Source organism: Embiotoca jacksoni, unplaced genomic scaffold, assembly GCF_022577435.1.
Source record: "Embiotoca jacksoni isolate LCO1_2020_lvr unplaced genomic scaffold, fEmbJac1.0.p SCAF_63, whole genome shotgun sequence".
NCBI lineage: Eukaryota > Metazoa > Chordata > Actinopteri > Embiotocidae > Embiotoca > Embiotoca jacksoni.
The window spans coordinates 129,169-141,918 of NW_027185418.1; the positions used below are offsets into that span (position 1 = coordinate 129,169).

General features: G+C 37.2%; 1 protein-coding gene and 2 long non-coding RNA genes across 3 annotated transcripts; all 3 read left to right on the top strand.

Annotated features, from left to right (window-relative positions):
• The first annotated feature begins 476 nt into the window (after nucleotides 1-476).
• Nucleotides 477-1,604, top strand: LOC138213750 (uncharacterized). The gene is made up of 2 exons (XR_011179560.1): nucleotides 477-751; nucleotides 1,115-1,604. It is a non-coding gene; the product is annotated as an uncharacterized lncRNA (long non-coding RNA).
• Nucleotides 1,605-2,654: 1,050 nt separating this feature from the next.
• Nucleotides 2,655-4,106, top strand: LOC138213765 (uncharacterized). The gene is made up of 3 exons (XR_011179565.1): nucleotides 2,655-2,728; nucleotides 3,857-3,925; nucleotides 4,031-4,106. It is a non-coding gene; the product is annotated as an uncharacterized lncRNA (long non-coding RNA).
• A 2,104-nt stretch (nucleotides 4,107-6,210) lies between these two features.
• LOC138213760 (C-type lectin domain family 12 member B-like) lies at nucleotides 6,211-11,309 on the top strand. Its single transcript, XM_069175014.1, has 7 exons — nucleotides 6,211-6,485; nucleotides 9,471-9,539; nucleotides 9,644-9,733; nucleotides 9,905-10,141; nucleotides 10,232-10,398; nucleotides 10,527-10,639; nucleotides 10,716-11,309. Exons 1-7 carry the CDS (start codon nucleotides 6,398-6,400, stop codon nucleotides 10,837-10,839), a joined length of 888 nt encoding a protein of 295 aa, XP_069031115.1. The 5' UTR covers nucleotides 6,211-6,397; the 3' UTR covers nucleotides 10,840-11,309.
• Nucleotides 11,310-12,750: the final 1,441 nt, after the last annotated feature.

Here is a 12,750-nt window from a genome sequence, read left to right on the forward strand (position 1 = left end):
CTTCTCATTAAAAATGTCTGTAAGTTTTGATAAAGTCAGGATGAACTGCATTCTTCAGGATGATATAACAAGTTCAATCAGTATGAGGCAGGAACAGATCTGGTCTCAGTATGTTCACCACGTTTGGACCTCATTAATCAATCACACCGTCGACATCAGATCCAACAAATCTCCAGATTACAACAGGAAGTTCAATTTATCAGCGAAGCACATGTTGTGTTTTACAAAGAGGGATTTCATGTTTGAATATCTTTATGAGTGCTGTTACCTAAAATGCTGATCAAGTCAAAACCTGTTTTGCACTAATTTTTCTTCCCGGTCATCAAAAAGGATCAGTGGTCACTGTACACCGGGGGTCCTGGATTTGAGGGTGATGGAAGCTCTTCACCGTCGAGATCACGTGTTCTCCCATGTTCACTTAATTCTGTAACGTTCAGTTGCCCAATTTACAGACGTTCCCTAAACGTCTCACCAAACCAGCTGGTGGTCTGAACGTAGCAGAGCCCTTAGCCCCCCCTCCCACTCTCTGAACCACGCACTCACCTACCGGAGACCCCGCAGCTAAGACAGGTGCAGGAGGCAGACAAGATTTGGAGCAAAGTCAGATATTTTGAGATTCCCAAGAGATATCGAGTGAATTTAACAGTATTGTAAGTGAGTTACATGCTGAGCTGCAGCGGAGCTGTCGAGGGAGAAGTTCTCACCGGGACGAACTCCGTCGGGCGTTTCTTCAATGAAGTGGATTATCCAGGTGAGTTGCTACCTGAGGTTATCTTGTTAACTAAGTTTGTGTCAGAGAATTGGGAGTAATTTACTTTGAGGAACATAGCGAAGCAAAACCAGCCAGTATAACAACATTTTGTATGATGTGAATGAAGCACATAGCTGTGTGTGTGTGTGTGTGTGTTGAATTTTTGTTAAAGTTTCTGTATATGTTGTAAAAGTATGTTGATTGCCAAGTGTATTGTTTGAAATTGAGGGAAAATGAGATAATTTAGTCACAAGTGTTTAAAGTCGTGAATGTTTTGTGCAAATCTAATGTGATGGAAAAAGAGGAAACTCTGACTATATGATGATGTTCTGCACACTTGTGTACAGGCTGTTTTTTTTTTAGGGATTCATCAAGTGACTACGAGCTGCTTCATCTGCTATCCTGTCTGGATCTTCACCGAGAAATATAAAGGATCCAGTTTTATTGGCACTTTGTTTTCTGAGATCTCAGAGTTGTTTTGGATTCAAACAAACAACCGGAAATCCGTTGGAAGAGACTAATGGTGAACTGTTGAACGTTAAGGAACTTCCAAAGATATAAATGAGACCTACTTTGACTGACAACTGTAAAGGACTAAAACAGACTATCAAGATCTAACAACTGAATTATTTTGGGTTTAACAGAGTTCAGAGGTTTATACCAGATTTGAGTGATTATTTGTCATAATATGCAATTCAATGGTTGTTTATCCAATTTTTGTTACACAGTTATTTGAGTTAAGTGGAATTCATTTTGTTGTTAAGAGCTGAAGTTGAGTTAATGTGAGATTTAAAGGTATTGTTCAAGTGAAATGGTTTAAATAATTCTGTAAATATATTCCCTCATCATTGAATCATTGGTTGTGTGTGTGCTTTGTGGGCTGGAGGTCTCATTGCTCTTGTAGAGAGTTGCTACCACCAATCTCCTTACCCAACCGAGTAATTGAAATGAAGTTAACCGTAACCAAGGTAACCTGAAAAAATCTTGGCCTGAACTGTTAAAGAACCTCAGATACTGATGTTACATAGATAGTAGTGCCAGGGTTAGCATCATAGATTACCCTTTAGTAAAAGATTACGTGCTGCAACAGCAAGGGTTACATTCACATGTGTCTGCAGGTGAGTCAGTTTGTCTGCGTGTTGATGCTGTTCTTTTCCTGCCTGTTATGCAGTGCATGCTGGGATAAACTCTGATGATCAAAGTCACTTACATTTGAGAAAAGATGGTGATGGAATGTAACCAAGTACATTTACTCAAATACTTAAGTACAAATTTGAGATACTTGTACTTTTACATTCGTATTTCCTGTTGTGAAGCTTCATACTTCTATTCGACCACATCTCAGAGGTTTGACAGCTTTAGTTACAAGTTACTTTTAAGATTACAACTTTTCATACCCTTCTTGTCCAGTGAAAACCATGTCTCTCCAAATTTTGGTGAATCGAATTGGAACTTTTCAGAAAAAGTGAAGGATTATATGTTCCTACTTCTAAATAAAGTATTTAAAAAAAAAAACACATCGTCACAAAACTGAAAACAGGGATGTTTTTCTCGGATTGTTGTTTTTAGAGATGAGTGGTTCTCACAGGACAGAAGTACTGCAAACAAAAGATGACTATATAGAATATAACGCATAACTGTACGTTAAATTGCTGAACAGTCAAGTGGTACAAATTAGTTCAACTTTAAATAACAGCAGCATTAAAAATGCACATTGATAGAACAGTAATATTAATCCAAACCCATCATAAAACACTAACAGGGAATCTTTTCTAAACTGTTACTGTTTGATATGTTAAGTAAATTTAACTGTTAATACTCATGTTTTTACTAAAGCAATGTTTTGAATGTAGGATTTTTACCTGTCGTGAAGTAGATACACGTTGTGTTGCTACTTTTACTTAAGTAAAGGACCTGAATACTTCTTCCAGCACTGATGAACTGCAGCAGCCTGAGAAGATGCTGCAGACACACTGTGTGAGTTCAAACTATTTATAAATAAGACTTCTCATCACAACTGAGCGTTAGTTTCTCAGCAAACACCAACTGTCACACCTTCAAAACAGAACTAAAAACCACACGCTTCTATATCAAGATTAAAACTGGTACTTTAAACTTTGTACATGACTCAGACTTACTTTAAAAAGTCCAGATGTTCCTCTTTCTGCAAGGAGAGTAAACATTTCACGAGCTTTTCACCGACACTCTTTTGTGTAGCAGAATCATATTTCTGTAATGCATGATGCCTTTTTAAAGCACAACAACACAGTGTAACTTTGGCATTAAATACATTTGAAGAGTTAAAAAAAAAAATCCTTTTCATCTTTACATTTATTACCATGATTTTTCCAGGCTGCCGAGCACATTGGGAGTGATTCTATAAATACGGACTAATTTGCTGCAGATATTTAAACATTTGTGTTTAATCGGTGCCGTTGGAGATCAGCGTGTGGATGTGTTCTGTGTCTGAATTTTAAATGGCAGTCCATCCAGGCTGGTCAGCTTACCTGAATTCAGACATTTATTCAATCATCATTGGTCAGAAAAACAACATGTAACACAATCATATTACTGATCGAGTTCTGCTTTGATGAAACAAAAAACTGTGTATTTTAGAAGTAAAATTCAAAGGAGAAAACTTCCCCTCACAACAACTGACCACAAGTTTTTTAAAAAAGGCTCAACTTCAAAACACACCCAAAAACCCACAAACTTCCTTGTAAAGTTTAACATCACTGCACCAGCGTTTCCATTTCAGCCTTCATATGCAGCTCGATCGCTGGTGAACTTGATGCTTTTTCCAGGATGAACAGAAAAACACAGACGCTGACGGTCAATTTTAGAATTCCAAATGTTTCTTTCTCTGCAGGTAGGATGCTTTCTGACAGATTCAAACTTCACAAGCGTCTCATCTTTTGTGAAACAGAATCTTATTTTATTCATTTTCATAATGATGAGCAGAACGACACTTTGGTCAAATTAATTTCAGATGTCACGATTGATTTTATGTTCTAATTTGTATCATGATCTTCTCAGTCTGCTGATTCTGGAAATAATGTTTAATTTACTGCAGATCTTTGAGAACTTATGTTTGATTTGTTTCAGAGGAACTTGAAGAAGGTGACTATGAAAATTCACCAGTTTATACTGTGGACAAAATAACAGCCACTGCAGGTTATTAACACAATTTACTGCGCAAATATTATAACAGCAGATTGAACTGTTTTAAAGTTTCATGTTGATTCGTTTCAGCTAAAAAAAAATTACTTTTTCTTTCAGACAAGAAGTCTCCCTTTTTCACTCGTTCTTTTCCAACATTAGCAGTGAGTTGGTTGATACTGTTTGTTATTGTGGCCCTTCAAATATATTGTAAGTATAACTCAAAAGTAAACAAATATTTCGATGTCGTTATTGTGAAATAATTCTGAACAAAAATGCATTTTGTCTGACTTTCAATTTATGTCAAACTTGTTTGATTTTTGTTAAGTTGTTGTACAATATCAGCTCACTGCCAACTATCTTCCTGTACGTTTGACCTTAAGTTACCTCGGTCATTTCTGAAAACAACGCCAAGCTGACGGCAGAAAAGATGAACCTGGAGAAACAAAACCAGGAGCTGGAGACACAAAACCAGGAGCTGGAGATGGAGAAGAGAAACCTTACAAATCAAATAAAGGACATGGAGGCAAAGGGGAATGAGCTCAACATCAGTCGAGCTCAGTGGAGCATTGATGCCTACTGTCCCAGAAAAGATGCCAGTATGTTGGGATCCCATTAGTTATAAAAAATATTGAATTCTGACATAATGAAACAGTAAAGTTGATTATTAGTTGATCTCTGTTATTTCAGGAAGACAGTGTAAATCTTGTCAGCCGGGCAGGATTCTGTTCCAGTCCAGTTGCTATATGGTTTTGGACTACAAGTCTTTTACCAATCGGAAAACCTGGGAAGAAGCTCGAGAAAACTGCACGATAAGGAGTTCTGATTTGGTGGTTGTAGATAATGCTGAAGAAAAGGTAATGACAGCATATTGAAAATGAAAATCTATTTTCTGAAGATCTGAACACATGATGAGTCTGTTGGTCACAGTGAGTTTATTAAAGTAAGTAAATATCTCGGATCCCTTTTCCTCTGTTGTCCTCAGAAAAATGTCAGTGATAAGAGCTGGAAAAGTTCAGGAAACAAAGGGTACTGGATTGGACTGAAAGTTGAAGATGGAAAATGGAAGTGGGTCAATGGAAGTGATCTGGCTGACAGGTAAGAGACGCATTTCTAAACACTTTGATTGATAAAATCTTGACTCTGGATCCAACTGATGTTTTTGATTCCTCAGCTTCTGGATAGAAAAGGCGACTGATGGTCACTGTGCAATTTCTCGCCAAACTCAAGGATGGAAATCAGTGAACTGTAACAACAGGAACAATTGGATCTGTGAACAGAAAGCTTTGTCTGTTTGAGTCAAACTTCAGAAGATAACTTGATAGTCTGCAAAGATTAATCTTATGTAAGATAATGCCAACTGGCTTAATAATGTCAAAATATGAAGATTTCTAGTAATATCACATTTAATATGTTTGTAAAAACCAAAACATAGAAATAAAGTTAAAGTGTGCTACTATTAACAGCTGTTTGTTTTAAGGTACTTTGTGTACATATTTGGAAAAAATAAAAACAAACACAGATATAATGCGTTAATTTAGATATTAGAAAGTATGTGTTTCCTGTGTAATTTTTAACACTGTTGCAGCTGATTGGCCAACAGAGGGCGCTGCATTACTTCTCAACAAAATGCTTCCAAAGCTGTTTTCTTCAACATTTGTATTCTGATGTAAATAAGTCTTCACACGTTGAGGCAGCAGATAATGTTAGATATCTATTTAGAAGCAAATGCGTGTTTTTTTTATCCTGTTATGTTGACTAAAAATGCTATACTGAACAACAATATTTCTGTTTTCTTGTTTTTTTTCTAATCTCTCTCAAAAACTTCTCATTAAAAATGTCAGTTAGTTTTGATGAAGTCAGGATGAACTGCATTCTTCAGGATGATATAACAAGTTCAATCAGTATGAGGCAGGAACAGATCTGGTCTCAGTATGTTCACCACGTTTGGACCTCATTAATCAATCACACCGTCGACATCAGCTCCAACAAATCTCCAGATTACAACAGGAAGTTCAATTTATCAGCGAAGCACATGTTGTGTTTTACAAAGAGGGATTTCATGTTTGAATATCTTTATGAGTGCTGTTACCTAAAATGCTGATCAAGTCAAAACCTGTTTTGCACTAATTTTTCTTCCCGGTCATCAAAAAGGATCAGTGGTCACTGTACACCGGGGGTCCTGGATTTGAGGGTGATGAAAGCTCTTCACCGTCGAGATCACGTGTTCTCCCATGTTCACTTAATTCTGTAACGTTCAGTTGCCCAATTTACAGACGTTCCCTAAACGTCTCACCAAACCAGCTGGTGGTCTGAACGTAGCAGAGCCCTTAGCCCCCCCTCCCACTCTCTGAACCACGCACTCACCTACCGGAGACCCCGCAGCTAAGACAGGTGCAGGAGGCAGACAAGATTTGGAGCAAAGTCAGATATTTTGAGATTCCCAAGAGATATCGAGTGAATTTAACAGTATTGTAAGTGAGTTACATGCTGAGCTGCAGCGGAGCTGTCGAGGGAGAAGTTCTCACCGGGACGAACTCCGTCGGGCGTTTCTTCAATGAAGTGGATTATCCAGGTGAGTTGCTACCTGAGGTTATCTTGTTAACTAAGTTTGTGTCAGAGAATTGGGAGTAATTTACTTTGAGGAACATAGCGAAGCAAAACCAGCCAGGATAACAACATTTTGGATGATGTGAATGAAGCACATAACTGTGTGTGTCTGTGTGTGTGTGTGTGTGTGTGTGTGTGTTGAATTTTTGTTAAAGTTAATGTATATGTTGTAAAAGTATGTTGATTGCCAAGTGTATTGTTTGAAATTGAGACAAAATGAGATAATTTAGTCACAAGTGTTTAAAGTTGTGAAAGTTTTGTGTAAATCTAATGTGATGGAAAAAGAGGAAACTCTGACTATATGATGATGTTCTGCACACTTGTGTACAGGCTGTTTTTTTTTTAGGGATTCATCAAGTGACTACGAGCTGCTTCATCTGCTATCCTGTCTGGATCTTCACCGAGAAATATAAAGGATCCAGTTTTATTGGCACTTTGTTTTCTGAGATCTCAGAGTTGTTTTGGATTCAAACAAACAACCGGAAATCCGTTGGAAGAGACTAATGGTGAACTGTTGAACGTTAAGGAACTTCCAAAGATATAAATGAGACCTACTTTGACTGACAACTGTAAAGGACTAAAACAGACTATCAAGATCTAACAACTGAATTATTTTGGGTTTAACAGAGTTCAGAGGTTTATACCTGATTTGAGTGATTATTTGTCATAATATGCAATTCAATGGTTGTTTATCCAATTTTTGTTACAGTTATTTGAGTTAAGTGGAATTCATTTTGTTGTTAAGAGCTGAAGTTGAGTTAATGTGAGATTTAAAGGTATTGTTCAAGTGAAATGGTTTAAATAATTCTGTAAATATATTCCCTCATCATTGAATCATTGGTTGTGTGTGTGCTTTGTGGGCTGGAGGTCTCATTGCTCTTGTATAGAGTTGCTACCACCAATGTCCTTACCCAACCGAGTAATTGAAATGAAGTGAACTGTAACCAAGGTAACCTGAAAAAAGCTTGGCCTGAACTGTTAAAGAACCTCAGATACTGATGTTACATAGATAGTAGTGCCAGGGTTAGCATCATAGATTACCCTTTAGTAAAAGATTACGTGCTGCAACAGCAAGGGTTACATTCACATATGTCTGCAGGTGAGTCAGTTTGTCTGCGTGTTGATGCTGTTCTTTTCCTGCCTGTTATGCAGTGCATGCTGGGATAAACTCTGATGATCAAAGTCACTTGCATTTGATAAAAGATGGTGGTGAAATGTTACCAAGTACATTTACTCAAATACTTAAGTACAAATTTGAGATACTTGTACTTTTACTTTAGTATTTCCTGTTGTGAAGCTTCATACTTCTATTCGACCACGTATCAGAGATTTGACAGCTTTAGTTACTTTTAAGATTATAATTTTTCATACCCTTCTTGTCCAGTGAAAACCATGTCTCTCCAAATTTTGGTGAATCGAATTGGAACTTTTCAGAAAAAGTGAAGGATTATATGTTCCTACTTCTAAATAAACTATTTAAAAAAAAAAACACATCGTAACAAAGCTGAAAACAGGGATGTTTTTCTCAGATTGTTGTTTTTAGAGATGAATGGTTCTCATAGGACAGCAGTACTACAAACACATGATGACACACTAACAGGGAGTCTTTTCTAAACTGTTACTGTTTGATATGTTAAGTCAATTTTACTGTTCATACTCATGTTTTTACTGAAGCAATGTTTTGAACGTAGAACTTTTACTTGTCGTGAATTAGATACACGTTGTGTTGGTACTTTTACTTAAGTAAAGGACCTGAATACTTCTTCCAGCACTGATGAACTGCAGCAGCCTGAGAAGATGCTGCAGACACACTGTGTGAGTTCAAACTATTTATAAATAAGACTTCTCATCACAACTGAGCATTAGTTTCTCACCAAACACCAACTGTCGCAACTTCAAAATGGAACTAAAAACCACATCCTTCTCTATCAAGAATAAAACTGGTACTGTAAACTTGCTACACAACTCAGACTTACTTTAAAAAGTCCAGACGTTCCTCTATCTGCAAGGAGAGTAAACATTTCACGAGCTTTTCACCTACACTCTTGTGTATCAGAATCATGTTTCTGTAATGCATGATGCCTTTTTAAAGCACAACAACACAGTGTAACTTTGGCAGCAATTAGATTTGAAGAGTTAAAAAAAAAAATCCTTTTCATCTTTACATTTATTACCATGATTTTTCCAGGCTGCCGAGCACATTGGGAGTGATTCTATAAATACGGACTAATTTGCAGCAGATATTTAAACATTTGTGTTTAATCGGTGCCGTTGGAGATCAGCGTGTGGATGTGTTCTGTGTCTGAATTTTACATGGCAGTCCATCCAGGCTGGTCAGCTGACCTGAATTCAGACATTTATTCAATCATCATTGGTCAGAAAAACAACATGTAACACAATCATATTACTGATCGAGTTCTGATTAGATAAAACAAAAAAACCGATATTTTAGATGGAAAAGAACAAAGTAGAAAATTTCCCCTCACAACAACTCACCATAAATTTCAAAACAGAGCCTCAAATGTCACAACTTCAAAACACACCCAAAAAAACCAAACTTCCCTGTAAAGTTTAACATCACTGCACCAGTGTTTCCATTTCAGCCTTCATATGCAGCTCGATCGCTGGTGAACTTGATGCTTTTTCCAGGATGAACAGAAAAACACAGACGCTGACGGTCAATTTTAGAAATCCAAATGTTTCTTTCTCTGCAGGTACGATGCTTTCTGACAGATTCAAACTTCACAAGCGTCTCATCTTTTGTGAAGCAGAATCTTATTTTATTCATTTTCATAATGATGAGCATAACGACACTTTGGTCAAATTAATTTGAGATGTCACGATTGATTTTATGTTCTAATTTGTATCATGATTTTCTCAGTCTGCTGATTCTGGAAATAATGTTTAATTTACTGCAGATCTTTGAGAACTTATGTTTGATTTGTTTCAGAGGAACTTGAAGAAGGTGACTATGAAAATGCAGCAGTTTGTACTGTGGACAAAATAACAGCCACTGCAGGTTATTAACACAATTTACTGCACAAATATTATAACAGTAGATTGAACTGTTTTAAAGTTTCATGTTGATTCGTTTCAGCTAAAAAAAATTACTTTTTCTTTCAGACAAGAAGTCTCCCTTTTTCACTCGTTCTTTTCCAACATTAGCAGTGAGTTGGTTGATACTGTTTGTTATTGTGGCCCTTCGAATATATTGTAAGTATAACTCAAAAGTAAACAAATATTTTTCTTTTTATCGCGAAATAATTCTGACCAAAAATGCATTTTATCTGACTTTCAGTTTAAGTCAAAGTTGTTTGATTTTTATTAATTTGTTGTCCAATATCAGCTCACTGCCAACTATCTTCCTGTACGTTTGACTTTAAGTTACCTCGGTCATTTCTGAAAACAACGCCAAGCTGACGGCAGAAAAGATGAACCTGGAGAAACAAAACCAGGAGCTGGAGACACGAAACCAGGAGCTGGAGACACAAAACCAGGAGCTGGAGATGGAGAAGAGAAACCTTACAAATCAAATAAACAACATGACCACAAAGGGAAATGAGCTCAACATCAGTCGAGCTCAGTGGATCATTGATGTCTACTGTCCCAGAAAAGATGGCGGTATGTTGGGATCCCATTAGTTACAAAGATATTGAATTCTGATATAACGAGACAGTAAAGTTGATTATTAGTTGATCTCTGTTATTTCAGCACGACATTGTAACTCTTGTCAGCCGGGCTGGAAACTGTTCCAGTCCAGTTGCTATGTGGTTTTGGACTACAAGTCTTCTACCGATCGGAAAACCTGGGAAGAAGCTCGAGAAAACTGCACAATAAGGAGTTCTGATTTGGTGGTTGTAGATAATGCAGAAGAAAAGGTAATGACAGCTTATATTAAATGAAAATGTATTTTCTGAAGATCTGAACACACGCTGAGTCTGTTGGTCACAGTGAGTTTATTAAAGTAAGTAAATACCTCTGATCCCTTTTCATCTGTTGTCCTCAGACACATGTCCATGTTAACAGCTATAACCGTCCAGGAAACGAAGGGTACTGGATTGGACTGAAAGCTGATGGTAGAAAATGGAAGTGGGTCGATGGAAGTGATCTGGCTAACAGGTAAGAGACGCATTTCTAAACACTTTGAATGATAAAATCTTGACTCTGGATCTAACTGATGTTTTTGTTTCCTCAGCTCCTGGATAGAAAACCCGACTGATGGTCACTGTGCAATTTCTCACCAAACTCAAGGATGGAAATCAGTGAAATGTAACAACAGGAACAATTGGATCTGTGAACAGAAAGCTTTGTCTGTTTGAGTCAAACTTCAGAAGATAACTTGATAGTCTGCAAAGATTAATCTTATGTAAGATAATGCCAACTGGTTTAATAATTTCAAAATATAAAGATTTCTTGAAATATCACATTTAATATTTTTGTAAAAACCAAAACATAGAAGTAAAATTAAAGTGTGCTACTTTTAACAGCTGTTTGTTTAAGGTATTTTGTGTACGTATTTGAAAAAAATAAAAACAAAAACAGATATTATGTATTAATTTAGATATTAGAAAATATTTGTTTCTTGTGTAATTTTTAACACTGTTGCCGGTGATTGGCCAACAGAGGGCGCTGCATTACTTCTCAACAAAATGCTTCCAAAGCTGTTTTCTTCAACATTTGTATTCTGATGTAAATAAGTCTTCACACGTTGAGGCAGCAGATAATGTTAGATATCTATTTAGGAGAGCATGCATGTTTTTATCCTGTTATGTTGAATAAAAATGTTAAACTGAACAACAATATTTCTGTTTTCTTGTTTTTTTTCTAGTCTCTCAAAAACTTCTCATTTAAAATGTCAGTAAGTTTTGATAAAGTCAGGATGAACTGCATTCTTCAGGATGATATAACAAGTTCAATCAGTATGAGGCAGGAACAGATCTGGTCTCAGTATGTTCACCACGTTTGGACCTCATTAATCAATCACACCGTCGACATCAGATCCAACAAATCTCCAGATTACAACAGGAAGTTCAATTTATCAGCCAAGCACATATTGTGTGTTTTACAAAGAGGGATTTCATGTTTGAATATCTTTTTCAGTGCTGTTACCTAAAATGCTGATCAAGTCAAAACCTGTTTTGCACTAATTGTTCTTCCTGGTCAGCAAAAAGGATCAGTGGTCACTGTACACCGGGGGTCCTGGATTTGAGGGTGATGGAAGCTCTTCACCGTCGAGGTCACGTGTTCTCCCATGTTCACGTAACCCGGGTAACTTTCAGTCGCCCAATTTACAGACGTTCCCTAAACGTCTCACCAAACCAGCTGGTGGTCTGAACGTAGCAGAGCCCTTAGCCCCCCCTCCCACTCTCTGAACCACGCACTCACCTACCGGAGACCCCGCAGCTAAGACAGGTGCAGGAGGCAGACAAGATTTGGAGCAAAGTCAGATATTTTGAGATTCCCAAGAGATATCGAGTGAATTTAACAGTATTGTAAGTGAGTTACATGCTGAGCTGCAGCGGAGCTGTCGAGGGAGAAGTTCTCACCGGGACGAACTCCGTCGGGCGTTTCTTCAATGAAGTGGATTATCCAGGTGAGTTGCTACCTGAGGTTATCTTGTTAACTAAGTTTGTGTCAGAGAATTGGGAGTAATTTACTTTGAGGAACATAGCGAAGCAAAACCAGCCAGGATAACAACATTTTGGATGATGTGAATGAAGCACATAACTGTGTGTGTGTGTGTGTGTGTTTGTGTTTGTGTGTGTGTGTGTGTGTTGACTTTTCGTTAAATTACTGTATATGTTGTAAAAGTATGTTGATTGCCAAGTGTATTGTTTGAAATTGAGGCAAAATGAGATAATTTAGTCACAAGTGTTTAAAGTTGTGAAAGTTTTGTGTAAATCTAATGTGATGGAAAAAGAGGAAACTCTGACTATATGATGATGTTCTGCACACTTGTGTACAGGCTGTTTTTTTTTTTTTTAGGGATTCATCAAGTGACTACGAGCTGCTTCATCTGCTATCCTGTCTGGATCTTCACCGAGAAATATAAAGGATCCAATTTTATTGGCACTTTGTTTTCTGAGATCTCAGAGTTGTTTTGGATTCAAACAAACAACCGGAAATCCGTTGGAAGAGACTAATGGTGAACTGTTGAACGTTAAGGAACTTCCAAAGATATAAATGAGACCTACTTTGACTGACAACTGTAAAGGACTAAAACAGACTAT

What these genes read in the sequence shown, in the direction of transcription:
- LOC138213760 (XM_069175014.1), top strand. Translation starts at nt 6,398, where the DNA reads ATGCTGAGCTGCAGCGGAGCTGTCGAGGGAGAAGTTCTCACCGGGACG. An exon ending in TGTGGCCCTTCGAATATATT is followed by an intron (nt 9,734 to 9,904) that starts GTAAGTATAACT and finishes TTTGACTTTAAG; the next exon opens with TTACCTCGGTCATTTCTGAA. An exon ending in TAGATAATGCAGAAGAAAAG is followed by an intron (nt 10,399 to 10,526) that starts GTAATGACAGCT and finishes TGTTGTCCTCAG; the next exon opens with ACACATGTCCATGTTAACAG.